Source organism: Sus scrofa, chromosome 7 (assembly GCF_000003025.6).
Source record: "Sus scrofa isolate TJ Tabasco breed Duroc chromosome 7, Sscrofa11.1, whole genome shotgun sequence".
NCBI lineage: Eukaryota > Metazoa > Chordata > Mammalia > Artiodactyla > Suidae > Sus > Sus scrofa.
The window spans coordinates 112298267-112323902 of record NC_010449.5 but is presented as its reverse complement, the minus strand read 5'-3'; the positions used below and the strand labels follow the sequence as shown (position 1 = coordinate 112323902).

General features: G+C 52.8%; 1 protein-coding gene across 5 annotated transcripts in view; it reads left to right on the top strand.

The window, feature by feature from the left end:
* TTC7B (tetratricopeptide repeat domain 7B) overlaps positions 1 to 25636 on the top strand; it is a 248963-nt gene that overhangs the window by 195221 nt on the left and 28106 nt on the right. For all 5 annotated transcript variants that reach the window (XM_021099609.1, XM_021099608.1, XM_021099606.1 and 2 more), the window contains 2 exons: positions 8011 to 8151; positions 23176 to 23378. In XM_021099609.1, coding sequence (XP_020955268.1) covers positions 8011 to 8151; positions 23176 to 23378 — 344 coding nt within the window. The remainder of the gene's footprint in view (positions 1 to 8010; positions 8152 to 23175; positions 23379 to 25636) is intronic.

Genomic DNA, 25636 nt, shown 5'->3' with positions numbered 1-25636 from the left:
CGACTCATTTTAACCTTCCCGGCCTCAGGTTGCTCCTCTGTTAGGGCGTGAGAGGACTAGTTTTTCTGTCTACACACACCTTTGTGGTCTGCCCTAGCTGATCCTGCCTTCAGGCCTCTCAGCCAGGTGCCCTTCTCCTCAGGATAGAGCTCAGCAGCTGAGGCTCCCAGAGGGCAGTGACCGCCCAGTGGGGAGAGCCGGCCTGGGACGCAGGGCCAGAGCCTCCCAGGCTGCCCTCACTGCTGAGACCCATTCATGAGTGCCCCCAGCAGCCATCTTCCTCCCCAAGAACGAGCCGGTTGGATTTTCAGCTTCATTTTTCCTGTGGCTGATTCTGGTGAAACTGCTGCTCTCCCTAGGAACTAGGTGAAGACATAAACATTAACAAAAGAGCACACCTCTCAAATGAAATAAGGCTGAAAACTAAGGCCAAGGCAGTCGTGTTTCCTCTTTCCATTGTGGCTGGCATTTTCTCATTGCCTTTGCATTCTCTCACATTCAAAAACATCTGCCCTGATGAGGAAGTGACTAGTCAGTCTGGTGGGTGAATTTCACCCTCTGCTCCTGCTTCATACAACAAAGGCATTTTTTTATCTATGTATCAAAAAAAAAAAAAATCACCCTAGTGATCACCCCACTGCTTTTGAGGGGTGGCAGTTTAAAAAATTCAGCCCTGGAGGTCCCATCGTGACACAGTGGTTAACGAATCCAACTAGGAACCATGAGGTTTCCGGTTCCATCCCTGGCCTCCCTCAGTGGGTTAAGGGTCCAGCGTAGCTGTGAGCTGTGGTGTAGGTTGCAGATGCTGCTCGGATCCCGCCTTGCTGTGGCTGTGATGTAGGCCGGTGGCTACAGCTCTGATTAGACCCCTAGCCTGGGTACCTCCATATGCCGCCAGTGCGGCCCTAGAAAAGACAAAAGACCCAAAAAAAAAAAAAAAAATCAGCCCTAAGAATTCAGATATAAACCTTTCCTTGCTGTTTTAATTAAATTAAAATTAATTTAAGCCTCCTTAATTAGTTCTGGGGTTCCTTTCTTTAAGCAAGGCTGAATGGAATTTCAGGAGCTTGACAAGTCAATAATAAAAGGCACTCGGAGAGGAGATGCGGACGTGTCCCGCCCAAGCCTGGTGGGGTGGGGGGGGGCTTCTCCCACAGGCTGAGACCAACAGCCCTCCGCAGGCAGGAGGGCGCTTCACTCCCAGGACGTGGCCTTGCCACTATGCAGCGGGGAGGGTCTGCGCAGGGGGAAGCACCTGCCTGCTGTAGTCCTCCAGAAGGTACTGTCTCCAGCCCGGAGCCGCGTCTCCGCCGCTGACAGCTGGCACCTCCCCGCATGCTCGCCCCCCCTCCCCTCCACGCTTTCGCTGCCACCCTTGGCCCTGCCACTCGCCCCCGCGCCAGCCGCACGGGCCGCCCGCGCATGCCCACTGGTGACCACGTACCTGGCCTTGGTGGAGCCAGCCCTTCCTTAAAACTTTCCCCGGAAAGGACCTTCCCCTTTCAGGAGAAGACACGTCCTATCAGGTTTAAAGTGTGCTTGCTACTCTGTTAAAGTCGCCTGGGAATTGTGATCTCGTCCTGGGACGGGGATCTGGCTGTCCCGATTTCCTTGGCCGTCTTAGTCCCCTTTTCACACAGTGAAAAAGGAAAGTATCTACTAGATACTTTATTTGCCCCAAATTATTGGCCAGCGGAGCCCATAAGCAAGAGGCATCATGGTCGGTGGGAATTGGGTTGAACCAGGCAGGCATGGCCCTTAGAGCTGCTCCCGCCCCGTCCCATGGAGGGACATTCTGCAACAAGAGGAGGGGGCAGCTCTCAGGAAGTTCCAATGTGGATGGGAGACCCCTGACAGCGTAGTGGGAGGGGCCCAGCACCCCTAAATCAGCCTCCTGGGAGAAGCAGGACCACCTCCAGCAAAGATGGGGGTGTGGAGAGCAGAGGGGGAATGATTAAGGTTTTTAAAAAGGTACAGAGAAAATATTCCTAATTTGAGCAGGGACATGAGAATGGACCTCATATCTCTCCCCCCCCCCAACTTGGCCGCAGGAGAGAAGTCACCCCCAGGTGCTCTGCCCCAAGGCCCTTCTGGTTCTTAGAACGCAGCCGGCAGGCATGGAGGAGGCCGTCAGGGCCGCCAGCAGTGTGCAGTATTGGACTGATTTACTTTCAAGCCCTCGCTTGAGAAACAGGCATCCTTTCCCTGTTAAAAATGAAACACTTGAAGCAAAGCGCTCAGGCAGAATGCTTAGTCATTCAGATCGCTGTTTAGTCTGCAGGGTCTGTAACAAGTGGAGCTGCTGCCTTTTTTTTTTTTTTTTTTTTCATTCTGACTTTAGGTGTTTGGGGGGGGCCTGGCTTCTAAGAACCAGAAGCTGAATAAACGCTCTTGACAGATAATATTGAATCATTTCAGGACTGAGGGGAAATAAGTACGGAGATTTATTAGCAGTGGGTAATTTCTGCACGCTCAGTTTTTTAGAAAAACAAGGGGAGGGCAGGTATCTGCGCTGCATTAGGCGGAGAGAAAGTGGGGGGCAAACAGAGAGACGGGACTTGGGGCCACGTGTTCTGCATTGTCCCATATTCCTGCACATGAGGCATCCGGGTTAATTCTCCAGGGAAGAAGCAAAGAGCAGCCCAAATCCTGACCAAACGCGTGTGAAATATGTCCACTGATGTCTCCTTGGTGGAAGATTTTTTTTCGCACGTCCTGTAACACAGTTGTCCCGTTGTTCCGGGACTTTGATGCTCACCAAGTCACCAGGCAGGTAGCGTTTCATCTGAGCCCTGTTCACCTTTGCGTGCAGTGAAGATCGGAGAGGAGAGAGGCGGACATCCTTCAGACTGCAGGAGCTTACTTGCTGCCGCCAGAAGAGTCGAAAGAGGAGCTAGGATATAAATACACGCCAGGCATTCACTGATCCTGCTGGTGAAAACAGGGTTGCCGACTCTAAGTAGGCCATGTCATGTATTATGCCTTTTCTTTAACAGAATAGTCGGCTCTGAGATCCCTTTGAACGATGCGCTTTGAGTATTGAAATGGGGTCCGCGCATGAGGGCCACATTAGAAGTCTGTAACATTGGCTCCCGGGTACCTGAGTGGGAGGGAATTCAGATCTCCTCAGCTCCAGCGCATCTCATGGACCATTCAGCAGTCAGGTCACAGAACCTAGGCCAGATGTTAGGGCATGCTCTCACCTGCCTCTCTTGGCCCTTGGTCCTGTTGGTTTTGCAGTGGCTTTTCAGAGCCACTGTGCCTTGTGCCTGAGGGGCTTGGAGCACAGCAGCTCAAGGTTACCACAGGAATGAGCGCTTCTCAAATCAATGTGATAAATAAGAGATGCACAGCGGCCAGACGCATTCCCCGGCTTACCTGTTGAAGCCATACTTGGAAGCTTATTTCTCCAGAGTCTTGGATTTCAACTTAGAGATATGTCTTATATTCCTCTAATTCCTTTCTCAGCCCTCCTCAGTTTTTTCCCCTTAAGGGAATAATCCTCTTACCCATGCACGCTGCAGGAATATATTTGCTTTGGTGAGGAAGAAAAGGGTTGCTTTAAAAAGATGTCAGTTAGAACTAGTGTTCCCAATTGTTTACCTACGTAAATCAAAATCCCTTTTGGCACTTACCATTTCAATCCTATGAAACAGTAAGCGATAGGTGGTTTTGCTTATTTTTTGTCATCAGATCTATCCATCCTGATTCAAAATGATGTTTATTCCTTTCTTCTCCAAATTCAAATCCAGTAGAAGAGCTTGATTATGTTATGCTATTGCCAAGAATAGTAGACATTAACTATTAGATGATTTTTACCATGGTTGTAAGTCATCCACTATTACGAATACATTTTGAAAGCTCTAATATCCAGCCCTAGTTCAGAACATGAGGGGTCTCTGCCCCTGTGCGGTGTGCCGGAGAAGGAATCGGTGAGGAAGGAAATGGTAATTTCTGATAAACCTCAGTGACCATCCATAATTAAGTGGGTTAGTTGGGTTGGAGACGGGAAAAGATGAGTGCAGCGTTGATCCAGCCGTGTGCCACCATCTTCCTTGGCCCAGGCTGGTGGCAGTGAGGACCACCAGGCTGAGAAGCCCTAAGACGGGGGAGGCTCTGGCCTCTGGGCCACTGGGGAAGGAGAGTAGGGCACCCAGACTTGCTTCCCTAAAAGGGGCCACTGTCATCTGGGTTTCAGAGTGACGTATCCTCGACAGTCCGAGGACCACCAGGCTGAGAAGCCCTAAGACGGGGAAGGTTCTGGCCTCTGGGCCACTGGGGAAGGAGAGTAGGGCACTCAGACTTGCTTCCCTAAAAGGGGCCACTTTCTTCTGGGTTTCAGAGTGACGTATCCTCGACAGTGCTAATTCATTCCCTCGCCATTCATTCATTCCACAAGCATCTACCAAGTACATTTCAGAGGCCTGGCATTGTTAGCCCCTGAAAATACCTAAATGGAAGGTTTGGTTCCTGTCCTCCAGAACCACCTGTCTCATAGGAGAGACAGGTACACCGACTTTAATATAAAACAGAGTGGGCTGTACCGTGATAACCATACCCACAGGGTGATACGGGGCCCTGAGGCCCCCAGGCCTGACTTTTTACATGAGAGTGGTGGGGAGAAGAAACGGAGGCTCGCAGCAGCCTTTCAGGGGGTGGGGTCAGGGCTGAGCTGGATTTAGAGGCTAGATTTGGAGTAGACTAGTGTGTCTGAGTCCTGATTTTGCCACCTGCTGGCTCTGTGACTTTGGGTAAGACAGGTAACCTCACTGAATCTCAGTTTTGTCATCTAAACAATGTTAACTGCCTTCAAAGAGTTGTTTAAGATTAAATGAAGTAATGTGCATAAAATGCACATCCAAGTGCCTGAAACAGGCCGTGTTCACTAAAATTGATACTCACCACTGCCGGCACCATCATCGTTTGCCAGACCGTATTCACCATGGAGCCGATTATCATGTGAAGAATTACTTAATTTAGTTGTGTATAGATATCACAAAGAGAAGGAACTTTGACGTTAGTTGTGATTAGTTCATTTGGGAACGACCCAAACAAACAAAATAGTTAATCCAAAAAGCAAGATTAGCCCCTCCAAAAGTTATAGATAACCAACAAGGACCTAGAGTATAACAAAGGGAGCTATACTCAATATTCTGTAAAATCCTGTAAGGGAAAAAACTCTGGAAAAGAATATGTATGTAAAACTGAACCACCGCTGTATACCTGAAACTAACACGACATTGTCCATCAACTACACTTCAATTTTTTTTTAAATTTTAATCTAAAAAAAAAAAAAAGAAACAAAGAAAAACCAAAAAAAAAAAAAAAAAGTCACAAGTCCTGGTAGCAAAGGAGCCTAAGAACCTGGTAGAAAACTTGTAGACTTCTTCCAGAGGAGTAATTTATTATTGTCATTTTAAAATCAATTAATCACTTTTAAACATGTCTCACTTTTGATTTTTAATATGTAAATACCCGTAGATATAACCCATGTAAACCAGATCCCTTGAGGCGTCTCAATACCTTTGCTGAGTCGGAGGGATTCGGAGACCAAGAGGGTTCTGATCACTTCTGTTCTCAAGAGCAAGATCTTCCTGGACTCTTTCCTCGGACTGTTGGGCTGCAGGGGAGCAGGGGAGCTCAGGCTGGCTGGCCGTGTAGAGGATACCTTTCTGGACCAAGTGTTAGTTACCAGTACCTGCTTACTGTCTTTCCAGGCCTGGGGCCTCGGTCTTAGCCGCGCATCAGAATCACCCGGGTGATTATGAAATAGCTGCCTGCCTCACCCGAGGGTCAGTGATTCAGTCGGTCTGGTGTGTAGCTGTGGCAGAATGATTTGTTTAAATCCCTTAGTGATTCTGATGTGAAGCCAAGGTCGAGAGCCACTGTTCAGGGTAGTCAGGGAGGCATCAGCTGGCTTGGTAACATCCGGAGGGAGCAACACCACCTTCATTTAACTAAAAGTTGCTATTAAAAATCTCAGGAGGATTTCCCATGTAGCTCAGCGGGTTAAGGATCCTGCATTGTCACTGCAGTGGCCCGAGTCACTGCTGCGGCATGAGTTCGATCCCTGGCCCGGGAACTTCCACATGCTGTAGGTACAGCTTAGAAAAAAAAAAAAAAAAAAACTTCAGGGAAACTATATCAAATCCTTGTTATCAAAGTTAAAACATTAATTTCTAGAAAGGTTAAAAACAAGATCCAAAAAATCAACAGTTTAATCATTTTTTTTTCTTTTTTCTCTTCTGGGGCTGCACCCACAGCATATGGAGGTTCCCAGGCTAGGGGTCCAGTCAGAGATGTAGCCGCCGGCCTACACAGCCACAGCAACACCAGATCCGAGGTGCATCTGTGACCTACACCACAGCTCACAACAGAGCCGGATCCTTAACCTACTGAGTGAAGCCAGGGATCGAACCCAAGTCCTCATGGATGCTAGTCAGGTTCATTAACTGCTGGGCCACAATGGGAACTCCCCAATTTTTTTTTAAGTAGTCAACACACTTTGTCTAAGCAAGGTGGAGTCTTAGCTGAACTTCTTCCGTTCTCCTGCATCATAATGGCATCCATTAGTGCCTGTGAATTTGGGCCTCGAGTTTCTCTTTGCACGGCAACTCTCACCCTGGAGGACCCCCGGCCCTTCCTAGACGGGTCTTCCTCTTACCCATGCTCCTGGGCGCTGTCTGCGTGTGGATTATCCACAGAAGCTGGATTCCCAGGCTGTCCCCATCCACCTCCAGCATTTCACCTCTACCCACCCTCCCACTGAGGGATTTAAGTGTATTTAGAGGAATCCATGTTCCCTTCACATTGGAACAGTCAAAACACAATATGGATGGCCAGTCTATGGCTGCAAATACTCTTAAAAATGAATATATTATGGAGTATTTCAAAGCCCCAACAGAAGTTATTTTTACACTCACAATCCTGCCTCACCCAGAGTAGAAGCAACTCCATGTATTTGCCTGGTCAGCATTTCTCTTTATTTACTATCGCGGTTTTTAACCTCACGATAAGTTGCTAGTTACCACTGACAGTGTTAGAATGTTTATCTACGTATCACACTGTATGATGAGTTATAAGTTAAGGAAGTTGCCAGCAATTATAAATATCAACAGATTTAAACTTGAAAAAAACCGAGGCTCCTGCTGTTTCGAGACCATTCCTCCCAAAGAGGATGTTAGAAGGAGCCCGTGTCTCAGGAGGTGGGCCATCAGGACCTCTCAAAGGTCAGCCTGGAGAGGGACAGGAGCTCCTGGGCCAGACCCCTTTGACTAGTCAGTAGGCTCAGTCCACGGCCTCTCTCGCCTCTCAGGGCCGCGGGTTTTCCATAAGAGGGAGGCAGAAGCAGCTCCGACCCCCAGGCCTCCACTGTCACCTGTTCTCCATTAGTCTAGTCTCATTAGATGGAATCTGCTTCTCCAGAGAACCAATGTGTTCTTTATCTGCAGTTTTTAAGTCAGGCCCTAGGATACGGATCCACATCTTTCAGGGGCCAGGGACTGAGACGGGCAGTTGCCGGGTGTGTCTTGAAAACGGCCTCCATCTACTCCAGATACGCCCCTGGGGGGGCCAGTACGGTTCCTCCCCCAAACACCTCCATCGTTTCTAGGTCCTGCAGGCCCAGACAGGGGTGCTTTGTAGCTTCCCTTTGCAGTTCTTCCCTTAGGCCGTGTTTCGGCACTGTGTCCCAGCTGAGTGTCTAAGCTGTCCCCCCCTTCTGACACTCAGCCTGTACTAGACCCAGCTCCTGGAGGGGGTACTTGGCATAGCATGTGCTCTGTGGTGACGAAAAGATTAGCTAAAGCGAAGGACAGAAACTAAGGTTCCAGGCCATTGCGATTGTATGGACAACATGGACAGTAAAACTCAGGAACAGCGTGGGGAAGAGGTGTGTGTCCGTCTTGAACTCGTGTCTGTGTGTGGGAGGGGCAGCCGGGTGTGCGGGTGGTTGGCTGGTTGGGTCTGTCCTTTCACCTCTGATGCCGTCTTCTTGAACCCCTCTCACAGGCTCCATCCACGCCACGTCGGTAGCAGCCTCCAGAGTGGAGCAGGCGCTGTCGGAAGTGGCCTCGTCCCTGCAGAGCAGCGCCCCCAAGCAGGGCCCGCTCCACCCCTGGATGACGCTGGCGCAGATCTGGCTCCACGCAGGTACAGCTCTGCCCCCCCCCCGCCCCACCCACACCTGCTGCTGTCCCACACCCAGCTTGTGGTCCGGGGTGCAGGGTTTAGCAGCAGGGGCCCGGAGTCTACACCCAGACTTCTTTATGGGGGACAGCAGCGCGTGGTGTCCCAGACCTGGAAGTCTGGAGGTCCTGTCCTTTCCGACGGTCCTGCAGCTGTGGAGCGGAGCCTCAGCTGTGTAGACCAGAAGTGACAGCTTCACGCTCAGCCTCGGTCTCCTCATCTGGATAGGGGTGGGGCTCATAGCACCCATCTCCTAGGGTTAAGGAGCACAGTCCCTGACACATCCTGGCAGTGAAGTCTTAGGGACCCTGGGAGAGGGGCCAGTGTACTGATGACACAGATGTCCCGGCTCCCCTCTCAGAGGGCACTCCTGGTCCTCTACGGAGAGGGAGCGGCAGCTGTGGAACTGGAAACTAGCCCAGAAGAAGGTACGACTGCCCTCCTCCAGCTTCCCCTGGCCGCTTCTGCATAGCTGGAAATCTCCAAAATAAATGCAGCACGTGGGCTTTTTAGCCATGGGGATCCACTGTACAGAGCGAGTGATGGCTGGTTTGCTTATGTATCTATCGTTCCCTATGAAAGATAACTTCTGCTTCTGTTTTATCACTTGCTCTGCAAGACCATCCCAGGTTTGATGCTCAGAGTGCACCATAAAAGCCTAAATTTGGCTGGGGAACATGCTTATGATCCACCACCGTCCATCTGTTTACTCCTTCTTTACCTAGGCTAATTGTATGATGTTGAGCCTCGTTTGGAACCTTCGGTCAGTGGTGGGCGGGACTTTTGTGTGAGAAGACATGATTGGATTTACCTGGCTTTGGCCTGTCACCGAGCCAAGCGCAGCCAGCCTCTTCTGTGTTGGCATCTTTAATTGAGCCATAACAACCACCGTAAATTAACAAATTATATTCTTCTAAGCCAAAGGACAAAAGAGGGGTGATTCATGAATGTGCAGGTTGCTCTTCTGGGCAGCCCTGGGCCTTCACTGGCTCCTAGACAGGCTGGCTCTAAGGGCACGGGAGCAGCGGGAGTGCCTTCCTCTGCGGCTGTCCTGCAGAAAAGTCTGGTCTCCTGTCTACGACCCGGCCGCTGTCCTGTTTAGTTGCCTCATGAGCAGTGACACTTTAGTGTCCGGAGGAAGTGAGACTGTCTGAACCTGCAGTGCTAGTCCGGGGGCCAGAGTTGTCCTTCCAACTGGACACAGAGCCAAATTTTTGAAAGCCCAATGTCTAAAGAACCCGAAGGGTGGCCTAGCAGGTGAAGGTTCCGGCATTGTCACTGCTGTGGCACAGGTTCCAGCCCTGGCCCAGGAACATTTGCATGCCTCAGATGGGGCCAATAAAAATTAAAATTAAAAATAAAAAGCCAGAAGGGCTGACAGTGATCCTTCCAGGCTGGAACCAGCTCCCTTGACCTCACCGGCATTGCTTCTCGTGCTTGTTTCTTGGAAAAGTCAGGTTCGTGCGTGAGGGGTGCTGCGTCCCAGGGCAGCTCTGCCCAGCAGCTTGCTGCCCCTTCCTCACGTCTCCAGACTTTGGTCCTCGTGGCGTGGCCCGCCATGACTCTCGGGATGAAATACTGTAGCTGCGTCCTTGGAGCTTTGAACAACTTGGCACCTGAGATCACATTTGGAGTTACCCTTGAAGTTTTACTCACCAGGCCGCATCCACTTCTCATCGCCATAGCCTGTAGGACACAACAAAGCTCTTTGCTGTTCATGGGTATGGCTTTTAACATTCCACAAGGTGGAGGAATTGAATTCTGGAAGGCAAATGCCATACCTGCCTTATAAATTCCGGGCAGCGTATGCATCATGGTTACGTACCATGAGCGAGTGGAGTAAATTAGCATCTTTATAGCATGGGCACCATAGGGACTCTTTCAAAGCGCTGACTTTGAGTCGAGATTGGAATTGTATCATTTTTCAATATGGTCTTTGAAGAGGTAATTTCAGAAGGAATTCATAAAGCGAGCTTCCACTGAACTGTAAGATTTTACCATATGTGGTTTGAACTCTATGGCTCTGGGAGGCAAAATAAAAGTGACCTCCATTTTTGACACTTTATGGAAACCAGGTAACATCTGCGCCCATGATCAGCTCTAGCAGTGCTGCCAGGGTCTGTAAATGTTGCAAGCTTTAGAAGAAACTATTGAGGTCAAGGCCTAATATCCAAGGCCAAGGTGCTTCTCTGGCACGCATGGGTATCTTCTCTCTTGGTTGTTTTTGCTGGTGAGCTGAGTGTAGCGGGAGCTTGAGACAGGGGCCGATGGTGGCTCCAGATCTGAGGCTGGCAGGTAAGGTCACTCTGAGACGACCTCAGATTTCCAGCCTGATATAGGAGTAGGTCCCTGGGCCACTTGTGTGTCCATCCGAATGGCAAAGAGATCATGACTAGGACACATGAGCCTCCAGGTGCTCCATGAGGGAACAGCCACAGGCCCCGCAGGAGACAGACCCAGCAAGGCCAGCGATGCCAACCACTCAGTGCCTGTGCACTGGGATCTGCCCCCTGAGGCCCCTGCCCTCTGTCCTCCTTCTCCTTCCCGGACACTTCTGACCCCGGTCTTCAGGGTCCTCTCAGGACACCTGGTGGCCAAGCAGGTTGTGTGTGCTTTGTTGCTTGGTTTGTTTAGATCTCTGTGACAATTTTATTAAAAAAATTTTTTTTTTTTTTTTTTTTTTTGCTATGTTAGGGCCGCACCTTCAGCTCCCAGGCTAGGGGTTGAATCAGAGTTACAGCTGCTGGCCTACCCCACAGCCACAGCCACGCCAGATCTGAGCCACATCTGTGACCTACACCACAGCTCATGGCAACGCCGGATCCTTAACCCACTGAGCAAGGCCAGGGATTGAACCTGCATCCTCATGGATCCTAGTCGGGTTCGTTTTCTGCTGAGCCACGAAGGGAACTCCTATTTAAAGTATTTTTGAGTGAATAATATGTGCAGGTGGTACACAACTGAAAAGGCACACAAGATGTGGAGAGGCTTTCTGCTCTCCCTGGGCATCAGTCGCACTCCCCACGAGTGACCACTGTTTCCCCCTGGACGTGTCGGCACATCTGAGGGTAAAGCCATTGTGTGAATTTACCATAATTCAACCAGTAGCCCATTGAGTAACATTAGGTTATTTCTAGTGTTTTGCTGTTACAAACAATGAGTCAATAAGTAGCCTCTATAGATGGTTCTGCATCTGTAAGTAGACTCCTAAAACTGGAAGTGATGGACCAAAGAGTGGAGACACTTTCATTTTAAGAAATGTCACATTGCCTTCCACCGAATCGTGCCACTTTGCATTCTGGTCAACGAGATGTGAATTCCCGATTTCTCACATCCTTTATAACGCAGTGAATCATCAACTTCTAGATCTTCACCAATCTGATAGGTAGAAACGGTATTTCAGGTCTCTGCTCATGGCCTCTGCCCATGTATCTGCTTAGATATTGGGCTTTTCTTTGATTTGTAAGCATTTATCACGTGTCAAGAAATTTGCCTTGTGTCATATGTGCTAGAACTATTTGCCCCCATTTTAATTTTGTTTGTGTTGTGGGGGGTTGTTGTGGTTATTTATTGTTATTCTATTTTTTTTTTTTTGCCAAGCAATTTTTATTTTTACATTTATCAGTCCTCTCTTCATAGCAGCTGGGCATCCCCTGATATTTAGACAGCAACTACACACTTTTGTGGTCTCTTTTCCTAAAAGTTCCATGTATCTCCCAGTGCCATTTGTATAAGCACCGTCTTATAAAGAAAGTCGGAAGAGTTGTTTTACTCCATTTGGCAGAAGGGAAATCGGACTAGACCGAAGCCAGCACCTCTTCCATCTCATTGGGGCAGGGGTCGGGAGAGTTGAAGCCAAGCATCTTATGTTTGTTGCACTTGACACCAAGCTCCCTAGGAAACATCTACCCCCTTCTTGAGCATGCGCACCTTATCGCTGGCCACTGCAGAGTCACACTTCCCAGTCAGTCAGACTGGAACCAGAGTCTTCCCCAGGCCAAGTGGCTTCTTAGTGCCCATCCTTCAATCTCCACTTTGGGATGGCAGCTAAAAATGACTTTGCAGTAGGTGGATAATTTCTGCTTGTTACTTACTAATAATTATAGCTTTCACTTTGGCACCTCTCACAGTTGAAACCAGCGGCTATTCTTAGATGTGCAAGATCAGATTTTCTGATTTCTGCTGGGAATGTAAAGCTGTGATCCACACATGCATTCCTTGGCCCTGGCTCGACCCGGCCAGTTCACCTCCCCCCGCCACCAGGCTTCTCCCAGCCCCTGGGAAGCTGGGTTGAAGCGTAATCCTGTAGCATGGCCACCATGACGAGATGAAGACAGCTCCTGGACAGGTGGCGTGAGGGTCACTGCACAGGGAGTGCCTGCGGGAGGGAACACGCAGTACCCAGGGGGCAGGCCCGCCCTGACGCAGTGCCAATCTCCATGGGTCAGTCCCGCCAGATCTGCCCCTTCTACGGCCCCAGGGGTTTGGATTCCTGTCTACAGTGTGCAGGAAGCTAACGTTTACCAGGCACTGTGCATGTGTCAGACGTTATTCCAAGGACTTTCTTTGTTTTAACTTGGTTCATCCTTGTAATAGGCACCCAAGGCCGAAATACTCTTCATCACCCCCATTTTACCAACAAAGAGACTAAGACAATAGCTCTCAAGTCACCTGGGGTTACATGGTTAATCAGTGGAGAAGCGAGAATTCAAACCCAGTCAGTGTGGCCCCAGAACCCCAGCCCCTGCCCAGGGCAGGCACTGAGCCCCATGCGCACAGAATCTGTGCACATCGGCGTTTGTGCTGCCTTCGGGGCGAGGCTCTGGAGTGCCCTGGTCAGAAGACAGACACAGGCTCAGCCTTCATGGAGTTTGAGATGAGAAACGGAACAATTGCAGAAGCACTTGATTCCCCCCGCGCCAAGAGCCGAGTGCCCTGGCTGGGGGGGTAGTGCGGGCTCTGCCAGCACTGGGAATAGAGATCTTCCCCAGCCGAGGCCAGCCGAGACCTGAGCACTGGCAGGTGCAGGACGCCTGCGGGCAGGCCTGCAGACCGCGTGAGCTCTGAGCGTTAGAGGCCACAGGGCCTGAAGCCAAAATAGGAAGACTTGCATGGCCAAGGTGAGGTGGGAAGAGCCAGCCCTGGTGACCAGGTCAAGATCTCTTCCTAAACACACTGAAAAGCTGTGGAAGGATGTCCAGCAGGGGGTGAAAGGCCCAGAGGGAGGTTTCTAAGATCCCACCCGCTGAGTGTGGGGCGCGGAGTGGGAGGCAGCACAGTGGAAAGGGTGGGTCAGGACCACGGGTCTGCGTGACCAAGGGGAACAGCTGGTCTGAAGTGGCATCAAGAGGCTGGAGAGAAGGGAAACCTGAGATGCATTTTCCAGGTAGAACTGATGGGACCTGCTGATAGATTAGACGTGGGGGTGAAGGCAAAGGAGCCCTGTGTTGGGGCTGGAGTCGGCGGGTGACTGATGATTCCACGTTCTGCCATGGGGCGGGGGAAATGGATGGGCAGGGCTCAGGGAGCAAGAGAAACCAGAGTCCTGTTCGAACCCTATTTGAGCCCTTTTTTTTTTTAATTTGAGTGTGTCGGGTGCCTGGGGACATGCAAGTGAAGGTGTCAGGTCGGTGGCTGGATATTCAAGTCTACACTTGAGATTTCGGCTCGAAACATAAGTTGGGAGTAGGAGTTAAAGCCCAGGGCTGTGATGAGAAGGCCTAGGAAGAGACTATTGACGGAGGAGAGAAAGGGCCAGGACCCAAACCTGAGCCCCCAACATTTAAAATTTAGGGAGGAGAGGAAAAGCCAAAGGATCAGGAAGGAAGTGGGCAGCAAGGCAGGAGGAAACCAGGGCCAAGGGGGTTTACAAAGGAGCCTGCCCGGTGCGATGATCGAGGACTCGGACCCGTGGAGGTCCTGGTCCTACATGGTCTAGCAGTGGTACCTACTCCCTCGAGCCCTAGTCTTCTTCTCTGCAAAACAGTGACAGTTGTGACAGTCCCACAGGACAATGCTCAGAGAGGGTTAAGCAGGTAGCATCTACTGTCTATTAAAAGAAAGGTCTTCGGAGTTCCAGTCCTGGCTCAGCGGTAATGATCTCGACTAGGATCCATGAGGATGCGGGTTCCATCCTTGGCCTCACTCCATGGGTTAAGGATCCAGCGTTGCCGTGAGCTGTGGTGTAGGTCACAGATGTGACTTGGATCTGGCGTGGCTGTGGCTGTGGCATAAGCCAGCAGCTGCAGCTCCAATCTGACCCCTAGCCTGGGAACCTCCATATGCTGCAGTGCGGCCCTAAAAAGATAGATGGATGGATAGATAGATAGATAGATACATAGATTGATAGATAGATAAATGATACATGGATGGATAGATGATACATGGATGGATAGATGGATGGATAGATGGATGGATAGATAGATGATATGTAGATGGATGGATAGATGATACATACGTAGATGGATGGGTAGATAGATGATACATACGTAGATGGATGGATAGATAGATGATACGTAGATGGATGGATAGATAGATGATACATACGTAGATGGATGGATAGATAGATGATACATATGTAGATGGATGGGTAGATAGATGATACGTAGATGGATGGATAAATAGATGATACATATGTAGATGGATGGATAGATAGATGATACATATGTAGATGGATGGGTAGATAGATGATACGTAGATGGATGGATGGATAGATGATACATATGTAGATGGATGGATAGATGATACATACGTAAATGGATGGGTAGATAGATGATACGTAGATGGATGGATAGATAGATGATACATACGTAGATGGATGGATGGGTAGATAGATGATACGTAGATGGATGGATGGATAGATAGATGATACGTAGATGGATGGATGGATAGATAGATGATACATACGTAGATGGATGGGTAGATAGATGATACGTAGATGGATGGATAGATAGATGATACATATGTAGATGGATGGATGGGTAGATAGATGATACGTAGATGGATGGATGGATAGATAGATGATACGTAGATGGATGGCTAGATGATAGGTAAGATAGAGATCTTTAAGGTGGCTCTGGCAGGTAGCAAGTGCTGCTGGGAGGTTGAATAAGGTGGAGACAAAAGCACTGCTTGCACTTGGCGTCTGGGAGTTGTTGGTGACCTGAGAAGACAGGTTTGGGTGGGAACAGAGCCACACTGGTGTGGGCTGCAGAGTGGGTACAGGTGAGGCCTTGGAGGCAGGGGGTACACAATCCTCCCGAAAGGGCCCCTGGGGAGCAGAATGGGGGTGCCCAGGGGGTGAGGCAGCCGGAGAGGGATGTGGGGTCAAGAGGGGTTCAGATGGCTGGCACAGAAGCATGTTGACAGCACACAGGGACCCTCATCATCCGGAAGAAGAGGGGGGTCCGTGAAGGCAGGAATCCCTCCAGAGGGTGAGAGAGTGGTGGGGTCCAGGGCACAGACCTGAGGTGTCAGCTCTCAGGTGCAGCAGGAGGGGTAGAGAAGACCGGCCAGGAGACAGTGATGGGCTTGCAGGTTGGTGCCTCCAGAGGCTCCAGGTCTGCTCTGCTGGCTTCTGTTTCCTCTTTGAATGATGAGTCAAGGTCAGCCAGGGAGGCAGGGTCTTGGGGGAAGGGCCAAGAGGCAGGAAAGCAGCTGGCCCAGGGATAAAGTCTGAGGAGGTAGTCTCGCCATCCCACTGAGCCCCTGGAGAAGGGATCACTCTGGACAGCTGACACAGCCATCGCAAACTCAGAGAGTAATGCTGATTATGCAGCCCAGACCCTGATGGAGGCGTTTGGCTGGGCACTCTGTGAGGACAGGACCTAGGCTGTGTCATCCGGGGACCATGGGCTCCAGCCTGGGGTTTGGCCTGGAGGTGCTCAGGGTGGGATCCCTGCATGTAAGCAAAATTACTGCCTCCCTTCTCTTCCTGAGTCCCCCCAGCAGAATAAAGGACAGTTCTAGTGAGAGCTGCTAAGGATTGAAGCCTCCCCAGGTCTTGGTGACCTGGCCAGGTGACAGGAAACTCATCAGTTCTCAGGACCCCTGTCCTCTTTGGCCCTCGTGCTGATTTCCATATGAAAGAGCCAGTTCATGAAGGCTGGAGGCCAGCTCCAGGGCCAGGGCGAGCCCCGACCCAGCTGACTAAGATCCTGAGCTCAAGCCTCTTCTCTAGGGAGGCAGGGTTTGGGGTAAAGGAGATGGTTCTGGGGGGTCAGCAAGTCTGCAGACCTGGCTCCCTGCCCACCTGCCTGCAAGACCAAGGAGAACTGATGGCGAAAGTCTTTGCCTTCACTCTTCTCTGCCCGGGCACCCCCGAGGCACCCCCACTGGGAACAGCCCTCCGGCTGCCTCTCCCCAGCGCCTTTGTGTGTTTGTTTCACAGAAGGTGCCCCCCCCCCCGCCCACCAATAGGCTGAGCCCCAGGGGGAAGGCATGGCTGCTGAAGCCATCTGTGCGAAGGGCCTCCCGGCTTTCCAGGGGCAGACGCAGCCCTGCGCCTGGCATGCAGCTGGTCCCTGGGGTCCAGACTTGTCAGCACCCCCAGCGCCTTTGCACAGGCGTGACCTGCACAGCCCAGGGCCCAGGGAAGGCACGATGGGAACCAGTTCTCAGCCGTGCTGCCTACATGAAGCAGGTGCTGACAAGTGTCAGAGGCGAATGAATGAGTGAGGAAACCGGACCTGTGGGGGTGCGTCCAGCGTCAGGTCCCCCAGTCGGGAGCCCCCTTCACCACTGAGGAACAAAGAGTCTGGAGTTCCCATTGTGGCTCAGTGGAAATGAATCTGAGTAGGATCCATGAGGACGCAGGTTCCATCCCTGGCCTCGCTCCATGGGTTAAGGATCCGGTGTTGCCGTGAGCTCTGTTGTAGGTTGCAGATGTGGCTCAGATCACATGTTGCTGTGGCTGTGGTGTAGGCTGGCAGCTACAGCTCCGATTCAACCCCTAGCCTGGGAACTTCCTATGCCGTGGGTATGGCCCTAAAAAGACAAAAAAGAAAAAAGAAAAGAAAGAGTCCCAGGCCTTGGCAGCTTAGCCTAGCCCTTTCAGATCGCATCTTTAATTTGATTTGCCCAGTGGTGTCAGAAAGCCTTCTGTGCCAGGTGGGGTGCGGAAGTGGAGTGGACTTGATCCTGGTCCTCCAGGAGAACAGCAGGAAAGCCACATGCACACGCACGTGCACATGCACACGCATGCATGGAGCTAACAGTAGCATGAGACGAACTGGGGTGAGGGACTTCCCAGAGCACCCAGGGCGGCAGGGGGGTGGCGCACCCAGGCATGTCCGGGGAGGTGGTGTGTGGAGTGGGGCTTGGTGGAGCCTAGAGTGAGGAATGATGGGTCTTCACCAGGGGGTGGCTCAGAGAAGGCACTTTGGGCAGAAAGAACAGCACAGCGGGGGCGTGGGAGTGAGACGGTGAACTGAGCGTGGAAGGAGCTGGCGAGGTACCAGGGCCCTAGATTTAAACCCTAAGGGAGAACTCTTGGGCTCCATTCACCTTCAGCTGGGAACCACTGAGGGTTCAAAAATGGGGGCTGGGGAGGGGGGATTTATTTCCAGCATTTTTATAGTAACCTGGGAACAAGGACAAACCTAGGGATGCCAGATGGACAGCCAGCTTCCAAGTGGGGTAGGAAGCATCCGTGACCCTGCGTAGCCCCTTACCTTGGATTAGAAACTCTCAGCTGCCAGCCACCAGGACAGAATCTCTGTCCCTGAGGCCTCTTCAGAGTGGCCTTTCGGAGCCTGCCTGCAGCGGGGGCTCTGAGGTTGCCGTGAAGTGTGTTCTCCTTGGGGGCTAGTCGGCTCAAAGTTCCCAGAGCCGGTTTCCCTCTGCATTGCTGTTTCTTCCGTACGAGCTCTCTCAATAAGCTCAAAAACCCTTTGTTCGTTTCTTAACACTTAAATTTAACCCTTGATGAAAGGGGCAGGGAAGCGTCATTTGCTGTGGCTTCTGTGGCCTTTGACTCTTCATCGACCTGGGCAGCAGAGCTGGTTGCCCTCCTCTGACCTGTGTGCAGCATGCATCAGTCTACATGCTTTCCTTGAGCACCTACTAAGCGCGAGATCCTGTGCTCGGGGACGCCCTGGCTGGCAGTGGCTCATAGTTTTCATGGGCAAAGGCAATACTGATCATATTTTGAAGGCTTTAGGGAAGTATAAATAATACTCTCTCTACCTCCTGAGTTCTGAACCAATTCAGAAATGAACAGGGGAGCAAGACAGGGATTGCTCCCAGCTCTGTGACTACGGAGGCTGAAAGAGAGAACGTAGCTTGTCTTCTGGCCTCAGTTGAGCTCCCTGTTGCATCACAGCTGAGTTGAGTTCACCCACTTCAAATAGCTGGCCTCCCAGTCCCGGGGGCAGAGCCCAGAACCATGCCCGCGGGAGCAAGCCTGGAATGCAGGCATCCAGTGGACAGGCACTGGGCAGAGAGAGCTCTCGGGCTGCGGCAAGCAAGCCCTGACCTTGTCCCAGACGCATCAGCCAGATGGGACCTGGGAGAGGGGCCCTGTGTGTGGCTATAGCAGATGGACCCGCAATAGAAACAAGAAGCAGCTTGGAGGGTCCCCTAGCAAAGCTGATGCATCTAGGGGGTGACAGAGGTTGTAGAGGGTGCTACAGGGACACAGAGGAAGGAGCTGTTGACCCTGTGGGATCAGGGGTAACATTTATGAACCCTCTTCGGGGGAGACGTTGGTCCTTATTTGAACTATAGGCTGTGGGGAAGGAAGGCTTCCCAAGCAGCGAAGGCTCGCAGGAGACCCTACATGGCCCCGTTGTTTGCAAGGTGACCGGCTGTGCCCAGGCGAGAGCTCCTCTGGGATGTCAGGAATGCTGGAAGCCTCTGTCATCCTTTTCTCCTCCTCCCCAACCCCATCCCAAACCACTTGATCAATGTCAGAAATCCCACCACCAAAGTTTCATTCCTGGAGCCCAAGACGGTGCCCCGTTAAGATGTGACATTATACAGGGGGAATGACCAGGCGAAGCCGTTGTCTCAGAGGAGCCGTGTGAAACGGGAAGGCTGGACCTGCACCCCTAGGTACACCGACTCAGCCACTGGGCTCCCATAGTCCTTCTATCTCTTTGCACCCTGGTTCCCTCACGCCACCCTCTCGCAGTGGGTGAGGCTGGGCCCAAACACGATCCTCACCATTTTCAGCTCCCTCTGGGTCCAGGCTTCCACCCTCTTCATTGATCCTCTCACTGCCCTGGGAGAGATGCTGGCCCTTCAGGCCCCCACCTGGCAGGTGACCAGGCCCAGGGAAGTTGACGGCCTTGCCCGAGGCCACATACAAGGGTCAGGTGCAGGGACCAAACCTTCCCTGTTCCCTTACAAATGGGGTACCCTAGAGCCCAGGGGTCCCCACGGTGCTGCAGAGGCCGGGAGAGGGGCCAAGCCAAGAGGGAGGCAAGCTGCCCACTCTTAAGATCTCTTGGGAGGAAAGTGGCCCCACTGGGAAAAAGAGTTTGAAAACTGCCGCAGTCCACTGCACCTACATCCGTTCATTTGAGCTTAAAATGGAGAGATTGGGGAGCAGCCTCTGTCTGCCCCTCTACCCTGGGAGCCCAGGCCGCTCAGAGACACAGGCTTCCTCCTCCAACCTGGACAGCACCGCAAAGCAGCCTCTCTCCCACCTTCACCAGCAGGACTCGGCTCAGCCCCCCTCCCTTCTCCTTATCTAGAGGAGGGAGCGGAGGCGCCAGACCTGTGGGGACCAAGGGGACACTTGGCCTCCGGTTTGTTTCCATGGGACCTCGCACAGGACACGGCATCATGGACGTGGCCGTGCAGGTGTGTAAGGCCCCCCCACCCCCGCTGGCGTGTAGCCCGATTCTTGTTATAACAACTCTGAAGCATTCAGTCCCCGCTCTCCCAAGCTGGCCTTTGGTCGCAGCAATCTAGGTGAGAGAGGCCTGGGGTGTCTCCCTGACCCACGGGCAGCCCTGGGGACCTTGGAAATGAACACAAACTCACCCCCAGAAGGGAAGCAGGTCAGGAGCCAGCGTGCAGTGGGAGGAACGTTCTGTACCGCTGCCCCCGCCGCCACCGCCGCTGCCGCCGCTGCTCAGGGAACCTGAAACCCCCGGGCACATGAATGCTTCCTGGCGGGAGCGGAGAGAGTCGAGTTACTGGAAGGCCTCAGGCAGGCGGTGCTGATCCCCTGGGGGGGCAGGTTTTGCCTGGGCACGGGCAGGACAGATGCGTGCAGACTTTGTGCCCTTGGAGCCCCCGTATGTAGCAGGTGCTCAGTAAGTACCTCATGAGCTGACCTCGGGGCACCTGAGGCAGGTGGGGCCGGCCCTGCCACTCTTGGGGCTCAGTTGTGTGTGGATGTCCGAGTGTCCCTGTCTGAGAGGCCAGGCGGTCACCAGGGAAGGGGAATGCTGAGGTGACCGCCGTCCAGCAGCAGCTACAATGACCACAACGTGCCCACAATGACCATGACGTGCCCACAATTTCCAGTCTCCAGGCGTGAAGCTGGAGGTGGGGAGATGGAAGGATGGATGTCAGCAGAACTCACTGTCCAGGGGCGGAGCCAGGACCCCTCACGAAACACATCTGGAAACCCAGCCATCAGAGGGGTCCTGAGGCTGGGCTCCCCTTTCAGCTCGGGGCGGGGGGCGGTCAGAGGTGGCTTCCAGGGATGATGGGATTGAACTGGACCTTGAGGGGGGCCAGAAGCGAGGCCAGCATGGGCAGAGGCAAGAGAGTAAACAAGGAAACAGCAGCAGCTTGCATGGAAGAGCCCAGCCATGCAGGCAGCTGTGGGAACACGGGTGGTGGACAGTGGACAAGGTCGCCGAGGGCTGTGAGTGCCAGGGAACAGCATCCAGGTGTTATCTGGGGGCAGGAGAGACCCTGTTCCCTGTGGAGGCCGAGCGCACAGGCTCCAAGCCAGGCCTGCCTCTGACTCACCCGGGACCTTGGAGGAATTACTGAGCTTGTCTGTGCCTCAGTTTCCCTATCTGTACAATGGAGATACCACAGTGGATCTCTGGATCTCTATGCAGATAAAAGCAGCAGCGAGAGCACTTCCTGGCACAAAGCACAACGATCAATGGTTCTCAGCTACTATTATTGTTACTGTAACCATTCATTCGTTCACTCGGCAACAATTTCCTGAGCTCCTGCACCAGGGACTGGCTCTTCCAGGCACCAGAGCCACTGTAAACTCTTCCAGGCACCAGGGCCACTGTAAACAGTGCAAGCACAGCCCCTGCCTGGTGAAGCTTACAGCGAACATTCGGGAGGGGGGGCACCCAGTGAGTGAGACAAACAAGGTAAACTGATATTGGGAGGAAATGAAAGCTGGGGCAGGACTGGTCATGCGGGGTCAGGATGGGGTCGGGGGAGCAGCAGGTTTTTTTGTTTGTTTGTTTTTTCCTTTTCTAGGGCCGCACCCACAGCATATGGAGGTTCCCAGGCTAGGGGTCTAATCAGAGATGTAGCCACCGGCCTACACCGCAGCCACAGCAGTGCCAGATCCAAGCCGTGTCTGCCACCTACACCACAGCTCACGGCCTCGCCGGATCCTTAACCCACTGAGTGAGGCCAGGGATCGAACCTGCAACCTCATGGTTCCTGGTCAGACTCGTTAACCACTGAGCCACGACGGGAACTGCGGGGAGCAGCAGTTCTAAAGTAGGAGGGTCAGGGAAGGCCTCCCGGAGATGGTTCAAGCCAAGACCAAAGCGGGTGAGGGGCTCCCAGGAGCCGAAGGCCCTGGGGAAGGAACACTTCATGGAGCGCTTGGTGTGGGGAGGTTGGTCCAGCAGCAGCAGGACAGACAGACATGGAGGGGAGACAGGAGAGGGCTGGAAGAAGGTGACAACTCGAGAGGTGCACGAGAGGAAAGTAAACATTTTCTATTGCTTTTTTATTGTGTTCTTCTACCATTTCTGTTTTGTGTGCGTGCATTCTGTTATACACAACATGGTAACATACGTGTAACTTAGAAATATCGGTGCACGTAACAAAACAGCTCAGACTGCCCAGGGCGGAGGCTGATGATCCCGGCAAGAACGGGCAAAGGAGGCGCTGCCCTGGAGGTGGGAGAAGGGGTCCGTGGGCCCAGGGCACGGTGACCACCAGAGCAGGGCTGTGGGCAGTAGTGTTGGCCAGTGGGGCTGAGGAGGAGAGAGAGGAGTGCGACATCCTTGGAGACGCAGGGCCTGCAATTGGAGAGACGGCAGTGGCCTGAGCACAGGGCCCGCAGGAGAAGAGAGCTTGAGGGGCCTGGGAGACAGACGGGGACACTGGACGTGTGGGACGGGCTAGTTCCAGGAGGCCAGGACCGCTTAGCAGTGAGGGACCCTCCCTGTGGACATGAGGGACCTGAGGCTGGAGGAGAGCGCATCTTCCTGCTTTGGGGCAGTGGCAATGGTGTTGCAAGGGGTTCACGTTCACAGGGTGCAGGTGCAGTCGCTTCTCCTTGGTGGGTCCAGGGCAGTGTCTGGTGCAGCTGCTGGTTTCCTTCCTGCCCGTAGACGTGGGAGCCACCATCTGCTGCCCTGGTCACACTCTCTGGCCCGAGGGCAGAGCCGCTGCCCTGTGAGGGGCTGTGCACCTGTGATTTGCTTGTCCTTGGGCTCATCCAGCCCTTTTTTGTGGTTGTCAGAGCTGAGGGCAGGTGTCTCAGGTGGGCCCCGAAGGTGGGTGTCCTCTGCGGGGAGAGAGGGGCTGGACCCAGGCAGACCTCCCGCCCCTCTCCTAAGCGGTGACTGGTGTCCCCTCCCAGGCCCTGCCACCTCGACTCGAGTCCCTTTGTCCCAGGGGGCAGAAAGGACAGTCAGCCCGTGTCTGTATCCTCTCAGGCCGGGGGACTGGCTGGCTTTGGGTCCTGCCTATTCCAGATGGGTCCCTGCCAGCCTGTCATGGGAGCATGTAGATGTTTCAACTAGAGTCAGAGCCACTGGCAGGGCCTCCGAAGGGCAGCGACCCAGGACGCATCTGCCTGTGCTCTCCTCCTCACAGCCGAGGTCTACATTGGCATCGGGAAGCCTGCAGAAGCCACAGCCTGTACCCAAGAAGCTGCCAACCTCTTCCCCATGTCCCACAACGTGCTGTACATGCGCGGCCAGGTGGCCGAGCTCCGTGGAAACATCGATGAGGCCCGGCGGTGGTACGAAGAAGCCTTATCCATCAGCCCCACCCACGTGAAGAGCATGCAGCGACTGGTGAGTCTGAGGCTGGCGGGGCCTCCGCGCCCAGACGGGGCTGCCCTTGGAAGCAGCAGGTAGCCTGTGACCCTCAAACCCCATTCAAAGGCCAGGTGCAGCTGGCCTGCCAGGCTGTCACGGTGCGTGAAGCCAGCAGGTGCCGTTCCTGCTGTAGTTTATGCACACGCACCGGGTGCGTTCCTGCTATAGTTTATACACGTGGAGGCCCTAGGAATCAGCAGCCTCAGGGACCTGACCTGGGGGCTCCTGATGGGTGTGAGGGGAGAATTTGAGTCAATGGTCTCCCGGCCAGCACTCCAAGCTGCCTTGTGGCTCTGGGTTTAATCAAGACAGACTTGTGGCCCTGGGCACTGTCATTGTCATTCTGGTCTCTGCACTGCAGCTGTCTTGGGGGTGTCCACACCCTGGGGAGCCTTCAGGACAAAAGTCAGAGCACTTTACACCGGGGGGGGGGCTCTCTTACCTTGAGGGAACCGAGACTGTGGCCTGTCCCCAAGGCCACTGGTCAGTGGGGGCATCCTGCTGGGCGGGGGCAGCCCTACTGCACTGAGAGGACCCAGGTAAGTCACCCCAGCCTTCACACTGTGTATGGGGGTGGTGGCTCCAGATGTGCACCTGTCTGTCCTCTGGGTGACCAGGCAGAAGCTTGGGGTGGCCCCACGTCTCCCCTGCCTCCCTTGCCTGGGAGTCGGCCCCCCAACGACTTGGTTTCTGTTGGGTGGGGTCCTTTAGACTCTGGAGGGTTCTTGTCTGATCAGAACAAGCACGGGGCACAGCTGCCGCACGCAGCCACCTGTCTGCCATCCTCGCCTTGCGAAAGTCTGAACGGAGGTGTGGAGGTGAACCGGGTCCGGGGAGCGGTGAAAAGCCCTGCTGATTTCCTGGGCGGGCCCTCCAGACTCAGCTTATGTGAGTTTCATCCTCAGCAGTAGGACGTCTCTGATTTCATGAACCACGGGAAGGGAAAGCCCTGTGTTGTGGCCAAGGTGCCCTTCATATGGGCAGCCCTTGGGAGCCCAGCGTCCCTAATCAGTGGGGTGTGACCAGGAGGAGCGGGCACCAGACAAGGAGTCTGGGGACAGAGTTCTAGCCCTGCCGTGTCACTTGATGGTTCTAACTTTGGGAAGAGTCCGTAATCTCTCCGCACTCAGCTTCCTCTCTAGAAAATGCAAACGTTCAGCTAGGTGGGCTGTGAGTTTCTATCCAGTGGTAAGAGGATATGGTTTTATAACTAAGAGGCAAGATGTTCTCCAGAGGATGCCACAGGCGTGCTTCTCTCGCCACTGCTCATGGTAACATCTCAAAACGTAGATGGAACTGAGCAGTCAACTGCTGGTTTTCAGCAGAAGAAGGTGCAGGCGCCCAGCACTAGGCCCCATGGGACGTGTTATGCCTCCGAGTCAGATCCGAGTTCAAAGTCAGCCCGGTCCCTGCTCCCGGGACCCCTTGGGCTCATTGCTTAGCCTCTAGGAGCCTCGGCTTTTTGTGCATTGGGCTCCTACTTCCCCAGTCGCTTTGTGAGAACCAAATGAAATTATTTACATAACGAGCCCTGCAGAGTGCCTGGTGCCTAGTAGGTGCTCGTTAAACAGAGAACTGAAGACAATCATTTTCAGCTTAAAAATAAATCAGACCTTCTAATAATTACAGCTACTTATTTTTTTTCAATTTCCTTTTATGAGCATTTTGTAGCTCAGCCAGCCTTATAAATAATTTCACATATTATCCAAACACGGGTTCGTTTGATGAAAAATACTCCATGGCTTTTAATTTTTGTCTCACTCTTATAGGAGAAATTTGTAAAGAGCTTTTGCGATCTCTCTGCTTTTGCTAAAGTATCACATAAGGGTATCATCAACGCCATGTACCCAGCCTTTTTATTAAAAAGAGGTAGCATGTTTCTACCCCAGGGCCTATGAATTATTCAGAGAAGTGTTTCTTGTTCATCCCCAAGGGGAACACATGAGACAAAAGATCAAATAGGAAAATCGCACGGGGGAAGTTTTCTGTTTCACCTTTAGAGCTTGTCAAGACACCTGAGCTCCCTGACAAACACCAGAGGCTCTCCTTTCTGAAAGGAGCAGCAGCGGGCTCAGGCCAGGAGAGCTGGTGTGCCAGGGCCGGGTGGTGGAGGGGCCCTGCCTGCTGGCTCCAGGGCCACAGGCGGAGCCTTCTCTGGCCCAGAGACTTGGGAGTTCTCACCGGTAGAAAGTTGTCATAATAATAACTTCATAAGACTTCTCGATGCAGCCTGA